Genomic DNA, 16,985 nt, shown 5'->3' with positions numbered 1-16,985 from the left:
TCAATGCGGAACAAATGAGTAATAATATGATCAGGACGGTACAACTGCAGGGCTACTGTAAACAAGTACCTAAATGTTTTCTACAGCATGCATTACAGACTGCTTTTGATATTCTGGCTGATTCCTCTCCCCCAGTTATACAGCATTTGTAAAGAACAACCTACAATCAGCTCCCGGTACTTCTTTTTCAAAGACTGGTGTCGTTCCCGCAACTGATTGGCCATGAGCTGGTACTGGTCTCTTTCCTGTTGACAAGTGTCCAGCTCTTTGGAAAGGATTAGCAATGCCTCCTTTTTACTTTCGAGCTTCCTCTTGCACACCAGATACTGCAGAAGAGGAAAAAGAAATAAAATAACTGTAGCAAGCCATTTGTGCTGGATTCAACACTCTCAAGCTTTTCTCTGAGAAGAGCGAAGACGATTCTCTGCAGGGGATCAAACTCCGTCACAAGCCTTCTTAGCTTATTGTTAATAACCACAGAAAAGAAATGTATTGTTTCAGAATCTTGAAATCCACTTGCAAGGCCACATGCTCTCCTAACTACTGTGCATTAGAAAACTCATCAGTTCACATTTCTCTTCTTTTGCCTCATATAACAGTATGAAAATTTCTAGTTGTCTCCACAACACAGCTCTGCTACTAACAGGCACTTCTCACCCCATCCTCCCTTCCCTCCCCATTGCCAGCAATATCCTCTGGGCTCAGTCTCCCTCCCAGGTAGTGCAAGACAGCCATGTCATGGTAGAAAAGGTAGCGTGAGTGGCAACTGAAATGTACCTGAATCAATTATAGTGTGATACCCTATAGGCACAGACAAAAGAAATGACTTCAGTCCCTCCGTGTGCTGTGATACTATACATGCTTGTTGAGCCGAAAGGATGTTAAAAATGCAGGAATATTGCAAGCATGTGAAGGGAGAGGGAAGACAGAAGTGAGCCTTCCCCTCCTGTCACCGCCTCTTATGTGCAGGGCTCATGCACAAAGAGAAGCACAGCTTGCAAATCTTAGCTCTTCTGCATTAGTCTGATCTGCTTCGCTGCCCTTCCCTATTGAGAGGGAGAGAGAGAGTAATGTCGACATCACCCTTTCCTGCAGTGGCTGAATTTTACCTATCAGAAGTTTCAAGCAACTTTTTTCACTTAACGTGGTGTTCAATCAGCAGATTCTTCTCACCCATCACCTGACACTTCTCATTCTATGTATCTATATCTATTTCTGATGTTACGCACATGAGATGTGACACTAAATACTTTCTCAATATGCTCCGCAAGAGATCAAATATCACAGCACTCATGAAAACAATTTATAGTTTCATTATGTACTCTGACAAGAATACTTTGTCATTATGGGCTCTTGCACAAAGCAAGAGCATCAGCACTTCCATACTGTTCGAGTCAGTGCCGTTCTTCAGGACAAAAATCATCACTTGTATGTACCACTTGGCTTGGAACCGGCTTTGTTAACCTCAATTTCAAGTAAATGAGAAAGGGAAAAGGGAGTTTGGCGTAGTAGTACAGCCAACATTTTCCCAAAATGGTAAATGCTTACTTGCAAAAAAGCCGGAAGGGGATGCGAAAAGCAATTCCAAGAAGGATTTGAACTCTCAAAAGGACACTTCCACCTTGGATTAATTTTATTTCTGGCACTACTGAAGTTGAAAACCTGCCATAAATTTACTGGATTATGATGCCTTGGCATCAACTTTACAAAGGCAACTGTACCTATGTACTTATGTCTTTACTGATACCTTACACAAATGTCAAGTCCCCTGATAAAACACTGAAAGGCATCGGAAGCTAAACTTTAATATTGTCAGCAAGAGATTATAGTGACATGGTAAACTACTCTAAACTTGATAAAATCATTCTTTCACTTACAGTGAAATACTTGTCTCTGACAATCCATTTCCTTTTTTTCCCTGTTTCATCTCATGCCTTATTCCATTGCAAAACACGCCTTCACTAAACTCTTTTTAAGTACAAACGATCTGGCACATTAATTACAGACAAAACGGAGTAAAAGCAACCCCCCATCACTTCAAACCAACCCAAATAACTTTGGCCACCAGCCGAAGGAGCCGAGGCCTCACTGGGGTACAGCGGGAGGGGAGCGGGGCAAACGCCTGAGCCCAGGAGGGGCGCAGCTTGGGAAGGCGCCATGCCACAAAATGGCGGCCTGCGAAATGGCACCCCACAAAATGGCGCCATGCCACAAAATGGCACACAGCTGCCAGAAGCTGTGAAGAAGTCAACAAAAAAAAAAAACACCTTACCTGGCAGGAAACGCAGACCTGGCACTACACAAAACCGTGGACTTACCCAAATAAATGGGATGAAAATAGTAATAATGGAGAGTAATTGGTTTCCACAGATTTATGGTACAAGAAAGGATAGTCACGGCATTCTTTTGGGATTTGATTATTCAGCAGAGCTATGTTTCCAATTCCAATTACCATTTTTGGAGGAAAAACAAATTTTACAAAGAGACACCTCAAAGAGTTTATTCAATATATTGTTAAACAAGCAAACAAGGTATGAATAATGGCCACAAGTTTACTTAGCCACTGTATACCAGGAAAGGACTATACACAGGAAAATACCTGAGTCCCACCAACAACCTCCCATATAGGAACAAATGAGTGCAGCAAAGTTGGTATACTGTCCAAAGGAACATAGGAGTTTAATAGTTTTTTGTGGGTTTTTTTTTGGAGCAATACAAGCAGTAAGGAAAAATTTCCAATGTAGTCTGAGAAAAGTTATTCAAGAGATGCTTCTGGCATTCATACAGAGGTTTCTTCCTCTGCACTTGAAGAAAAAAGGCTACGTCTCACATAATGCCTATCAGTGAGACAAACAAGTGGATTCTGTTATCTACTGTAAGAATATGATATATTCTTATTATTTTTGTTTCTTTTCAATTGACGTTTCAAAAGAATCTTTGAATTTATAAAACAAAGTTAAACAAGAACCAGCTACTATGCCTGCAATCTAAAAGCTACTACATACAACTTTTCATATCTGCCTAGTGACTTTTATCTACCAATTCACTGTTATCTGCAATAAAGGAAATTATAATTGCTACAAGGAAGATCATAATAATTAAAGGAATATATATGACACCCTACATTACTGCCTGAACTGCTTTACAGCCAGATAACTACTTTAGTGAAACTGAGTAAAAAGAGACTGACATTACAGGAAAGTGGAACTGTTCCAAGGTGACCCTCTACATCAAACACTTACTATTTGTCCATTGCTATTTTTAGAGACAAATCTGGATAGATCTCATTAACGACGCCATAGACATGGTCTAATAATCAGATGAAGCTGGAACACTGTCAAGGTTTTAGACTTTCTTTTTTTAAACCAACAAACACACCAAATTCCTATCACAAAATAGTTTATTTTAACTTTGTACAAATTACTGGCTTATACTTGCCTATTTTATGGCAATCAGTGCCAAGGAGGAAAATACCTAATTTCCTGAGGCTAAAAGTAAAGATATTTTCTCCAAATTCTGCTTTGAAATCAGAGTGGCTCATACCTTGTATTCTGTTAATAATCCAGGACTTGGTGTCCTCCCAAATGACGACGGGCCACCAAGCTGTATGTGGACCTGGAAACCCATCATCCACCACATTCTCAAAGAAACTGAATTCGATTCAATGTCTTTTGGACAAGAGATCCTACTACTTTTTAACTGCCTCAAATGTCATCAAATTTCTTCTCACTGCACTCTCAGAGGCAATTTTGCAAATAAACTGAAGAGTTTCAAAATGCATTACAATGTCACCATTTGGGGTCTTTGCTGACCACGTTTCAGTGACGTTGCTTCCCTTGACTTCAGGTTTAAGTCTTCAATTTATCTGGAAGAGGCAAGCACTCAAACTCAGAGTGATATACAATTACTGGCCATTTGCATGCCATCTCATGTTTTATCTCAAATGAATTCTGAAACAATTCAATTTCTTTGGTTTTCCCACATAGCACCAACTCTGCCTTTTCTACAGCCCAGTGTTTCCTTCACTCACTACTCCTTATCTGTTAAAACACAAACCAGGATGGCATCACTCACTGAAATAAATATAAGCTGCTCCCCTAGAACTTGTCCTGGTGCCAATATTACACCACAACATCTTCACTGATTATTTAAGATTCACCACCAAGCCAACTGATTTGATAATTCAGAACTATTTCACGGTGTGGCCCAGCCCTTAAGTTTATACACTAGATTTACGTTACTGATTTCTGCGTGTCTGTTCCTCAACATCCTTGTGGCTATCATACTCCAATCTGCAACATGGACACATGAGAAGCAAATGCTTGTTTTGTTGCCTAGAAGTCCAGCATGTAGGTCTCTGGCGCCTCTCCCATAGTTTCCAAGAACTTTGGAGAGCAGTAAGTCACGGCATCAGCTCCTTTAGCACTCCCACTCCCTTTTCCAAATGACAAAGCCATTATAATGCCAACAGTCACCCAGGGAACTCAGAGCACCCACTCCACTTTGTTCTTGCCTACAGTCGCTGGCATTTGCCTGTATTTTGAAAAACCCTGGGACAAGTGGTCCCAAACCCTGCATGGTCCCCTCAGATAGGCTTGGTTAATTACATTTCTTACCTTGTTTGAAAATTCAGATACGCTGTAATCATGAAAATCTCAGTAATTTTCCTTCCTTTTCTCTAAAGTTCATATTAAAAAAATGTACAACCAATGGCAAAGGTGTGTTCTGCCAATTACAAACAGGTTAGGTTTCTCATTCTCATTTTATTCACAATTCATGTCTGGAGCATGTGGTTAATTCAGCTAGAACTACTGCTCAATAGCTGCACGTTAGATAAATCATCCCCCCAAACTCTTTCTCCAAGTTTTAACTTGCCAATTACTATGGAAGGGAGCTTGAGAGCACATCCATATCATTTCTCCCTACAGTGCCCAAGACCACACACAGTTAATAATCAAGAAATAGCCTCCTGAGAATAACAAATTCTCAGGATAACAAAATGGAGACTAAATTTCTTCAAAGTAATTTTAGGAAACACAGTCATATATGAGTAGCTGCAAATAGCATACAGTAAATGCTATATTATGTGGGAGGTGACAAGGAAAGTGAAGCGTTTTGACATTGGATTTAATTCTAAAAATTGCCAAATCCGAGGGAGAAGCCAGCAGAAAGAACGGAGGACAGCCACTCTAGTCTATGGGTTTCCTAGGAAACCTTCCTGCTTCCAGTGGAAAACACTGCCAGAAGTACACGTTCTCCAAGCAGTATTAAATTAGGGCCGGTGCCAACTCCCAGCGAAGTTAATGGAAGAACAGTCACTGACTTCAGTAGAAAGGAGACTGAACTCATAGAAGTCATCTCCCTAAAGCAAGGACGGAGGTGGTCTTGCACACCATGCAAAAGTGTTTTTTCCCTACCACACATGATCTTCTGGTGCTGTTCAACTCAGCCTACCACCCCAGGATCATGCTGCCACTTACTCATTTCCCAGTCACTAGTTCTATCACCATCCTTAGGTCATAGGATTCCAAGGGGGATTATACAGAATTCAGACAAAAACTGAAATCACACTTTTCTCTAGAACAGAAAACACAGAACTGGAAGCTTCTACAACCTCTCAAAACAGAACTACCTCAACTACCCTCAAACAACACTCACATATCGTAGTTTTCATTCCTATTAATGGCATTTAGTTACATTTCATCTCTTCTACACAGGCAAGAAAATGGAGCCAGGAAGGAATTGACTCACACAAGTTGTATAAATTCACAGCTTAGCATAGCCATAAATAAGCAAGTCAGGCTAAAAAGTAAATATGTGTACTGACATTTATAAACACTTAAAAGCAAACAAACAAAACTCTACAGCCAAAATTTTGGTGACAAAATTATTTTCAATAATTCTCTTCAGTGAAGAGTGCCACACAACCACCTTATAATATTTTCTTTCCAGCAGTACACGTAGCAAAGCAGCTAATATCTGTCACATTGTCCTTTTTTCGTCCTCTTCCAGGTGGGAGAGGTATCTTGTTTGCATCAAGGATTTTATCTTTTTTTTGTTTATTATTTTAAAAAACACATTCAAATGGATGGGCCCTACTCTTGGGATAGTATTTTGAGACTTACAAAACCATTTGTTTCTGAAGGATTTAGGCCACCATCTCGGTGGTGGCCTAAGGAAGTTCTTGCCACGGCTCGGTTTCATTCACGTCAAACAAACAGTTAATAGCTAGTTAGTTAATAACAGTTAATATCCTACTGCCTTACACTGGCTTTTAAATATCATAGCTAGGGACTATGCAGTGATGTAAATGTAAGATAAAAATCTAGACCCCAAGCAAAAATTATGTAGTAATCCAACAGAGTACTTCACTTTTTATATATACTCATCCAAGACAGATACTTGAGCTCATCACAAGAATGGACAAAATTTATGTGGATTCTCAATCCTGAAGCTTGTTCAGTTTGCAAGATTATCAGTGGAAATAATGACTCCTTCTGCTCTCAAATATTTACAAAGTTGGCTTTGTCGCAGTATTACCTTCTACATAACTCTGTTCAGAGTTAGTACACGGTACACATGGCACAAAGACTGCGGAGAGTACCAGGTGCACTCAAAGCCTGAAAGACTGTGGGATGAGTGGAAATCATACATAAGCAAAACAACATGCAAGAAGCTGATGATGAGCATAATAAAAGCAGAGAAAGAGACGTGAAAGGGTACAGAGCAAAAGGCACTGAAGTAGAAAACAGGAAAAAAGAGTAAAAAGAACAAATCAATGTGTTTGTTTTTTTTTTAATGAAGAATGAAAAACCCAACTAAAAGAAAATATACAACTGTGTGTACAAGTATTTGTATATGTATATATATAAGGACAAAAATACATATTACCACTCATCCTAACACCTGCAATACCAGACTTAAACGTATTACAGCTGCTTTGACAGGTATTTCAATAGGAAATGGAAATTCATTTCCATACACTCAATTCTCCATATTTGAAAGGTGACAAGTATGTGACCACTGATTTGAATCCACTGGCTTCTGCTCTTTTAGGTCAAGAATTTGAACCCCATTCTGCATTTCACCTGTTCAGCATCCACAATGTGAGAGTGTTTATTTGGATCTATGAAGTCTCTTCCTGCCAATGTTAAGTCTTCTGCTTTGACAGCACTTCAAAATGTTTATTGAATGTGTAGGGAACAAAACATAAATTACCTAGCAGACACTGAAACTGAGAGGCCCAGATAAGCTCTATACCTTTTCCTGAAATTGCATGCTGAGGAATACAGTAAACTGGAAAAACAAAAGTTACTTCAGAAGTTAGAGCCACTTTCTGAGACCTACTACTGTGAAGGTAACTGCTAAGTTGCACAAAGTTAATCACACCAGCCAAAGGAAGAGGAAAGAAGAAGAGGGAAGCCCTGGCAGCGCATGCTACAGACTTCACACAGTATAACAGGCTGCACACCTGCTGTGGGAACATGGAGAAAGGAAGAAAAAATGGAACATAAATCACTATGCCTCTAGTTGTTCCTGAAAATAATTATTTATGAGTATTTGCAAGAATGTAGCTGAGCAGCCATTAAACTTCAATACAATCAAGAAATCCCTAAACCAGAAAGTGTTCAAGATCGAGCCTTTATTTAGGTTAAATCATATCAAAGGTCAGAAAGTTCTACAGGAACCCTAGATGAATGACTTTTTAAAGCCAAGATCAGGGACATTTCCCTTGAGTGCACCTTGTGAATTGTCTCTGTTTCCCTACCCTTTCCTGCCACGTAACACCGTAACACTACCCCGCCCACACGCAGAACTCCCCTTTGGGAAATGAGATGCCAGGTGCAACACTGCACAAGCAGGACACTGGCAGTGTGCTTTTCACTTTTTTTTCTTTCTTTTTTTTTTTTTTCTGGGTTGTTTTGTGTGTTTCAAAGTACCATGTGCATGGAAAGGCTCCAGTTCGTTCTGGATGCAGAACTTCTGAGAGCTGAGGGCCTGAGGCCACGCTCAGGCAACGCAGTGGAGGCAAAAAGCCCTCCTGAAATCGGAGGAATTCACCTGTGTAACTCACTACGGGGCTTTTAGCACGGACACAATGGATACATTTTACAATTTTATTTTCTGAAAGCCCTCCCCTCTCCTGCGGAAGCCCCCGGCCCCCACAGCACCCCAGTGACAAACGCACCCACCCGCCCCGCTATGGGGTCAGGTGCGCCAGGCGGGCGAGCCGCGCTGCAGCCGCCTTGTGGGGCCAATTTTGGGGCCGCCTTGTGGGGCCCTCAGCCTCGCTGCCGGCCTCCCCTCAGCACACCCGCCGGGGGTCTCGCCCCCAGGGGCCACCTCCCGCCCGCAGCCCGGGGCACGGCGGCCGCCCTGCGGGCATCAGGCTCCCGGCGGGCATCAGGCCGGGCTCCCCGCCTGCCCCCCGGCCCTGCCCGGCCGTGCCCGGCCGGCTCACCTCGCTCACCAGCCCCTGCCAGTCGCTCTCGCTGCGCTGGGCGCTCATGGCTCCGGCCGCCGGCTCCGCCCGGCCCGGCCCGCCGCCGAGCAGCCTGCGGGGAGAGGCGGGGCCTGGCGCCGGCCTGCTCGGGCCTGGCCGCGGCCGCCGGGGCTCAGCGGGGCTCCGGGGCCGCCTCCCCGCGGCTGTGCTGCCCCCGCAGGGCCCGCCCGGGTCGTGGCACAGCCAGGCTTGCACGCTGGTGGCACCCCGGAGGTGTTTCTCGCATCCTTACGCCCCCCTCCGAGTAACATCCTCCGCCTAAGCACAGCTTCCTCATAAACAACGCTGCTGACCCCGGCACTGGGCAGCCGGGGGTGCCCGCACAGCACCGTGAATAAAGGGATGGGCATCAGGGTCTGTAGGGATTTTAATGTTACATGTGTGCAAACAGCCCCCCGTGAATTGTCCACACGCTCATTGTATACATAAAGTCAGACACACAAAGAAAAAAAAGTGAGGTAGGGAGCCGTGTTCTCACAGCGTGGTGCTGAAACACCCATTTGGGGCACAGATCTGTGCGTCGCTCGGTGTGCTGCCCCAGGGCTTGGTCTGGCTTGTTTTTATCCCCACTAGTGCAGACTGATCCATCGGCACCAAATCCTAAGCGTGATACCCATACGGTGCCGCACACCCTCCTGCACACCTCCGTGCTCAGCCGTACCCTGTGCAGTGCTGTGGCCACAGCTGCAGCACAATATATCCTCACAGACAAAATCCACCTGAGGCACAACCACCTCACAAATGTCTAAATTGGAAAATACAGGTACAACGATGGTGAAGGTGGACCAAGACCTTCACCTAAGACCAAACTAGGCAAGCATCATAGAATCAAGGAACGGTTGGGGTTGGAAGAGACCTTAAAGATCGCCCAGCTCCAACCCTCCTGCCATGGGCAGGGACACCTCCCACCAGACCAGGTTGCCCAAAGCCCCATCCAGCCTGGCCTTGAACACTGCCAGGGATGGGGCATCCACAGCTTCTCTGGGCAGCCTGTTCCCATGCTTCACCACCCTCAAAGTGAAGAACTTCTTCCATATATCTAATCTAAACCTACCCTCTTTTAGCTTAAAGCTATTACCCCTTGTTCTATCACTACAGCCCCTGACAGAGTCCCTCCCCATCTTTCCTGTAGGTCCTCTTCAAATACTGGAAGACTGCTAAAATATCTCCCCAGAGCCTTTTCTCCAGGCTGAACAACCCCAACTCTTTCAGCCTGTCTTCATGGTAGAGGTGCTCTAGCCCTCTGATCATCCTCGTGGCCCTCCTCTGTACCTGATATTTTTCTATTCCAAGTGCTTAATTATCAGTTTATATGGGAAGAAAGCTAGGTCACATATAAATCCAACAGGTACTCTCTTTAAATTAAGGTTATCAAGTTGAATAGATATCCAGGGCTATCTGTGTATAAGAAAAAAAAAGACCAAAAGAGCAGCATATGCAACTGTAGTTTGACAGGGTATATGCAGAGTTCATACATTTTACCTGCAAATTATAAATCAAACTTAGACATTTTCTCCAAATTATAGCCCATTTTCTTCTAAATTAGCTGTTCCTCAGCTCAGCACCCTGTAACTTTAGTGTTGTAGAGGGTGCATTTATCTTTCCTCTCTGTTCATATTTTTCTGTGGTTTATGTTGTCATGTGTGCAATATATCACAGTCTTGCACATCCTCTCAGGCTTCCCAACAAACAGTTGGAAAAAAAAAAGTTTGCCCGGGCAAATGGCAAATAATAAAAATTGCCTGAAAGAGAACTACAATTTAAACCCTCTTGTTAAAAAAATATATATTAATAATATTAGAAACCCCATCATTTTCACAGTATTCTAATAGTTAAAGCCATACCACTGCTAGCATAGATGAATCAGACAATCTATTTCCCAGTTTTTCTTCTCATTTGCAGAATTTCTCTCATCTGTTTTATTGGTCTTGGAGTACTCCAGGCTCAGAATGCTCTTGCAGAAAGAGTTATCTTTTTTACAAGCAGAGCTCTCTAATAGCCCTCATTTTTTGAAGGATGTCACTCATTTTAATCCCAAAGCTGCTTACAGTTCCAACAAACAAAGTTTTCACTTTTATTGATGATAATTATTCAAATGAGAAGAAAATATTCATGAAAGAGAGGTTATTAAAACAAAAGGAACTCTAAATGTTTCCAGCTCTTTCGATTTTATCAAAGGTCTGATGAGAGCTAGTGTTTTTCAGAAAGCCCGAGCTCTTGGATGAGAATAACCAATTTCTTTTGAAGTACAAGAAAGATTCGGGGGAATAAATAAAAATTAAGCTGAAGTATGCTTTGAGTATGCTTGATGGGATCAGAAAGGAAATAAAAGAATCCAAATATGTATTTTTAAATAACCACTTCTAGCGCCTGATAGAAGCCTTTTGGCAACTTCTTCAGCTTTCCTGATCCTCTCTGTCTTACTTACCAGTGGTTACGGCAATGCTGCTATGGAATGGACCTGGCCAGGACCAGGTTACTCTGCTGGGCTCTAGGCAGACATGCTGAGATATATCCTTCCTACCTTAACTCACACAAACAAAACAAAAAGGTGACTGAAAATAAGTAGTCAGCCCCATTTTATAAGTAAGAAACTGAAGAGAGAAGCCATTGTCTTGCCCAAGAAAAGCAAAAGTTTCAAACATAAATATAACCAGGAAGCAGAATCGCAGATTTCAGGAGCCCAGTCTGCCACTTGCCTTGCAAAACTAACATGTCTTGGTTCTTCTCCTACCTGCTGCAGGTACTGCTTTAGCACCATCACCTTGCCAACATCAGAATAATATGGTGTTGTCACTGAATGTCAGATAAAAAGAAGTCAACTCTCAACCTTCCTCTTCAGTTAACATCCTGTTATCTTTGTCACTAGATCTATAATCTTCTTTGCGTTCCTTCTCCATATATTCACTAGATAAACTTATCTGGTTTTAGTGCTTCATCTCTCTTCTCTGCAATTCTGCTTTGTGATCAGACTTCCTTGGTATCTTGAATTCATTTGCCTTTTCACCAGATTGTCCTCCATTTCTCTAAACATTTTCTATGTTTTGTTCAGAAGGCTCTAAGGCTCTGGACTTTCTAAAATCTTTTTTTTTTTTTTTTTTTTTCTCTCTAGGACAAATTACACATTCAGAACCAGGTCTGAGGTGCTCAAGCTCTTTTATGCAACTACTTAGGTAAGAGATTGAACCTACAGCTTTCACATACAGGAGATTTAAACAACAGTTTTAAAACACAGCTTTCAGTAATCAGTGCCTTTGTCAGCCATTAAGAGAGAAAACAACCTTGTTTTATTTTGTGTGTGCGTGGTTGGTTGGTTTGTTCATTTGTTTGTTTTTTACCATTCATAAGCCAATGAACGGATCACTTCCAATTTTGCTGCTTATTTTTGTCATTTATCTACCCCACTAACATGACCATTACATCCGTGTCCAACTCTAAAGAAATATATGATTAAAAAAACAGTGTAAATCCTTAAGATCTGGACAGGCAACATAATTGAAATGTAATGAAAACATGTACTACTTGTCCCCTGAAGGATGAGTCAATCTGACTCTCCACAGATGTTTCAGGGTTCCATTTAATCAGAGTTTAAATACCCCTGAGTAAGGATCTAACCCATCATAGATAAAACAGATATTTTAGTACCTTTGGTAGTTTATAGCAGCATTCGTCTGTTTCATATTCTTTTTAGTCTGATGCTAGATAAATACACACTAAAACCCTCATTTGTGTGTTTTGGAGGAAGCATCCTATGTTTGTGGGTGGTGTTACCATCTTTAGCATTTATGTTGTTTTCTTTACTTCAATTTTTTCCTTTCCTCATCAGAGGCTGCTTTTTGTCCATTTATATTCCAGCTGTGCCTTCTCAATTTTCTCAGGTTCATTGCTGGTTTCACTATCCTGTATCAGCTCCTCTGCTTCACATGCATGATCTGTCAGCAGGACAATATGATCTGCAGATCAGAAGCAGTTTAGCAGTTATTCATTTACCTTGAATCCTTTTGTGCCCAGTCAAGTCCATGAAGGACACATCTTAGGCAAACAACAAAGATTTTTAAAGCAACGGTGTTTCTTTGTTCTCCTCAACAGTTTTGGACCTTCAGTATATTACATCCCTTTGTGTTTTAGGGGCTGCATTAACATTAAAATTGGAGAGTCTCTTTTTTATGATTTTTTTTTCCCTTTATCTTTCAGTTGTTTCATGACTGCTAGCTGGAGTGACTGGATACTGGAGTCTAGTAGTGGCTGCCTGCTCCAGAGAGAGAACAAGAGAATTTGGGGGAAGAGACAGGAGCTGACTGTGTGCAGGATGGCTCTGGGAAGGGGCTAGGCAGGGAGATCTGACCAAAGGAAGCAGCAGCCAAGAGGGAGGAGTGCAGGTATTGGGTGGGATATTCACTGAAAAAAAATCAAGGGAAAAGCCAGAAGGTGGTGGGACAGAGAAGAGACAGCAAGTTGGAAAACAAGCTGATTCTGAAAACCACTGAACACACATGAGCAATAGAACAATCCTAACTGAGTTTTTCTGAGTGATTCAGAATCCAAATTGTATTCTCTTGTGTAGATTTTATAGGAGTAATATGCCATATATAACTTCATATGGAAGTTCTTTGAACAATTGTTTTAAAGGCTCCTTTCTCCAAGGTCCTGTGATGTTGCAATGTCTAACTCTTAGGCACGCTTCTGTCAAAGAAATCTGAACCTGGAGTAGTACAGAAGATTTCCTTGAAAAAAAGCTCGTTGGCTGCTTCCTATCTAACTACATCTGAAAGGCTCAGAAAATGGGTAGGACTGTGGGCATAGGCGTTTGAGCAGCTCACTGTCCCCTAGACGTTTTCAGTAAACGCACAGACCTGCTCAGTACTCAGCCTGACACGGACTTCAGTGAAACCCCTCAGGAACACCACCCACCAGGCTGTGGATGAGCATCTGGAAGACGCTGGGGAAGAGTTCGAATCCAACTCAGCCAAGAAGGCTCCAAGTTCAGAGCATGTGTAAAATTGATTAATAAATTAATTGATTGTTATACTAGTGATAGCAAATAACTGTGTAAGGATTATGAGTATGTTACTTTATTTTTGCCATCAGAATTCACGGTCCTTCTTCCCCTTGACATAAGAATAAGGAAAATTTAGTAGGAACTAGAATATGAAAGTAAAGAAAAAAAGTATAAAATCTCAGAGCCTCTTGCAAGGCCTCGTCATTATAACTGAATATAGACTTCGTGTAAATGGATTCTGTTTTCCCAGAAGCATCAAACTCCTCCTGTCAAGAGTCTCTCACTGCCCTCCTTCTGCATTGTTATTATTTCCCTTAAAATACCTTGCTACTGATGGGACTAGAAATGCAATATAAGATCAGAGAAAATATTTTGTCAAGTGATTCAGACAGGCACAACCGACGGGTTCTGAGGAAACGTGTACTGCATTTTATGTTTGCCTAAGTGTGTTAAAAAATATATATAAGAAATAGTTCATTTCACTGAGAAGTCCAGGTAGGGAATTGAGCCTACTGTCTCTTACTATGAAATTGAAGAGTGACCTAGTACTGTCATCAGATCCGACATATGAGTGACTTTTCAGACTTGCAAGTTCATTTTTCAGCTGGCAGAGTATATCAAATCCTAGAAAGCTGTCTGACCGTTTCAGAGACATTTATTGCTGTGACCACACCAGATTCTTTGGTGCAAAGACCCTCACTTTCCGTATGTGGTCAGTACTCAGCAGACTGTAAGCAAAGGAGGTGGAGAGCCTGCCCTTCCTAGTCAATTTGGAGGAAATAAAGAAGGCTCACTGACAGAGGACACAAGCATAAAATTGAAACAGGAGTTGTTAAGAATGTCACAGCAAAATAATTCTCCATTTGAAAATGTCTGTCTGGAAGAAAAACAATACATATCAGTTTTGGTATGCAGCTTTTATGGAGTCATGAGGAATTTCACATCAAACCTATACCATGTCTTTGGATGAGCAATAGCACCCTACAGAGTCGCTAAGCTGAAATTTGCATGTTTTGTGTTCAAATTTTGCAGACCTCTGGAGCTTCTTCTCTTTCAGTCTGTTCTAAGGGAAGTTTGTTTTGTATCTCCCAAGAAGCTTTTCCAGCTGGTGAAAACAGGTAAATGTTAAGCAGAACAAAGAGCTGAATCTTGGGTTATGTTCCAGATAAGACCATAACTGTATGGAAATAACCTCCTTCTCTTCACATAAATATTTACTTACAAAAATGCAAGAGCTTTAACAAGAAATTAAGGGCTCTGTTTTTATGCTCCAGGTTTGAATCAGGTGGAAAGAAAATGAACCCTATAATTCCTGTGTCACAATACCCATGGGAGTGGATGCTCCCACTTGTCTTTTCCCCCACTGCTTTCTTGTGTTGGTCATGCAGAATCAAAGCACCAGACTAAGACCTGCTTCATTTTGTGGGTGATTTCTAATTGCTCAATGTTATAAAGTTTGTTCTTACACCTAGTAGAACCAGGGTGCTTACAAGCTCTTTTTAAGCATACAGTTCCCCTCAAACTATTCTGGACAAGAGGCAGGGATTATGTAAAAGGTACCAAGTTATTCCAGAATTTCACTTGGTGTTTATATTTTACTAATGAGATTATGATCCTATTAAATTATCAGAGAGGAAATTATTATTTCAGTGAAAGTAGCCTTTAATTTCTTCATTGGTGCTTGTTTTACCTTTGAATTTCATACCTTTTTCCTTTGGCTCCTAACTGTTTGTTTTCTAAATGATCTCCTTTCTTTCACCAATAAAAGTTCTTTTTCTTCATGCTTTTTGGTCACCGAATCAATTCAAAATTTAATCTCCTGGTCCTAGTGAGAGGTCATATGTGGACTGTATTTTTATTTTTTTCCACTCTGACAAATGGTGGAGGCACCAAGCAGTTAGTACCAAGCAGCACCCCATAAAACTATGTAAGATCAGGGCTGATGGATCTGTCTTGTGTTCAGCAGCAGACAGAAATCGCAGCCTGAAGTGGGGACTCTCCCTGGCCATTGCCTTGTCCTCCAGAGGCAGCTTGGAGGGACAAATATGAGTTATGACACAGCTACTGAATCATAATTTTAAGCCAAGCATACCAAAATAAATGAAAATGGATTTGAAATAATTTGCATATGCTGTGCAGATCTGTGGTACTTTCTTTAGCCATCTGTTATATATCTGCCTTCTTTTGCAAGTAAGGTTCCCAAAAGCTGCCAACAGGGCACAAGGGGTGGCTTTGAGTGTCTGTATTAGCAATTTGGTGCTGTTAGCTCTATGCAGAGATAAGGAGCCAAAGACACACAGACCTCTGCTCAACAGGTCAGGCCCTAATTTTTTTCTCCATAGTCTACTTAAAAGATTTAGCTCAAGATTCTTGATAACTAGAAGTATTTAACTTTACGGAAATGCATAGATTTAAAGGCCGGTATAAATAGAATTAACTGGTGCTTTCACAAGTGGAGGTAGGGCCTAGAGAGCCACACCAGTCAAATTTAGGGCTACAAGATAGGGAGAGACCCATCATGAAACTTCAAATGCTATGAGGAGCAAAATTCCCACCCAAACTTTAAGACATCTAGCATTTTTGCGTTAAAAGGAGCAATAGTACTATTGCCTAAAGAAGTGTACTAAATAATGCAGCCCCTTGTTGTTGTTTGTGTTTTAGCAGGACAGCAGACAGCTCACATACTTGAAGAATGAGTCTTTGGAGGAATATTTTCAGTTATTAGGGCCCCCAATGAGCTTGCAGTGCTTGCTCTAGGCCGTTCTCAGTTCTAGACCATTCTCAGTCTGTTCCTAAAATAAAGAGAAAAAAATCCACACAGTAAGAAAAAAGTCAAAGCCTGGCTAAGGCACTTCCTTAGAGATGTTGCTGATGGAGAGTGCAGAGGGCCCTCAAATTCTACACTGTTTGTGCATTTCGCTAACAGCACAATGTCATTTTTTCTCAACTTCAGTGGTTGCGCTGATTCTGACACACCAGGAAAATGTATCTGTTTCAATTTGGTATTTAACAAGGTGCACAGATGGTGTTAAAAAGCAGGTAGAAGTGGTTAATCACCTGTGAATTTTAGGCATTTTTCAGCTGTCTGTAGAGGACTTTAGAAGTGCATTTACTGCATGGATTTCTCCACAACGATTTGCATTTTTGTGGTTGTTTTCAAATCAATCACCCCAAAGGGTTTGCGGCTCTTGTCATTCCAAAGCTATGAAGACCTACCCACGTCCACATCCCTAGCGCAACAAATGATTTGGGACCCGCATCCTGTGGTACTCAGTATTCGTGTTCAGGCGTATCCGTACCTCGCTGCACCCTGAATTGTTTCATTTTACTGACACCATCTGTTTCTTGTGCCTAAACCAATTTGTATTCCATTTCAGGAGTTGTCTCCTATGCTCTGCTTTCTGACCTTGTAAATCGATCTCCTGTACAGTCTGTAACAAATACTTTCCTGAAATCTGGATGAATTATGTCAACGATTTCGTC

At 41.6% G+C, this 16,985-nt stretch overlaps 1 protein-coding gene across 3 annotated transcripts in view; it reads right to left on the bottom strand.

The window, feature by feature from the left end:
* Positions 1-8,652, bottom strand: part of CCDC149 (coiled-coil domain containing 149) — a 50,259-nt gene extending 41,607 nt beyond the window's left edge. The window contains exons 1-2 of one of the 3 annotated variants that reach the window (XM_082759261.1): positions 8,462-8,652; positions 165-326 (exon numbers count right to left, since the gene is read on the bottom strand). In XM_082759261.1, the coding sequence (XP_082615387.1) occupies positions 165-326; positions 8,462-8,509 (210 nt within the window). In that variant the 5' untranslated portion in view covers positions 8,510-8,652. The remainder of the gene's footprint in view (positions 1-164; positions 327-8,461) is intronic. The other 2 variants (XM_082759259.1, XM_082759260.1) reach the window with 2 other exon arrangements.
* Positions 8,653-16,985: the final 8,333 nt, after the last annotated feature.

The sequence above is a fragment of the Aythya marila genome, assembly GCF_965140915.1.
Source record: "Aythya marila genome assembly, chromosome: 4".
Classification (NCBI taxonomy): Eukaryota; Metazoa; Chordata; class Aves; order Anseriformes; family Anatidae; genus Aythya; species Aythya marila.
Note: the sequence above shows the minus strand (reverse complement) of the source record. Positions and strands in the feature narration are given on the sequence as shown.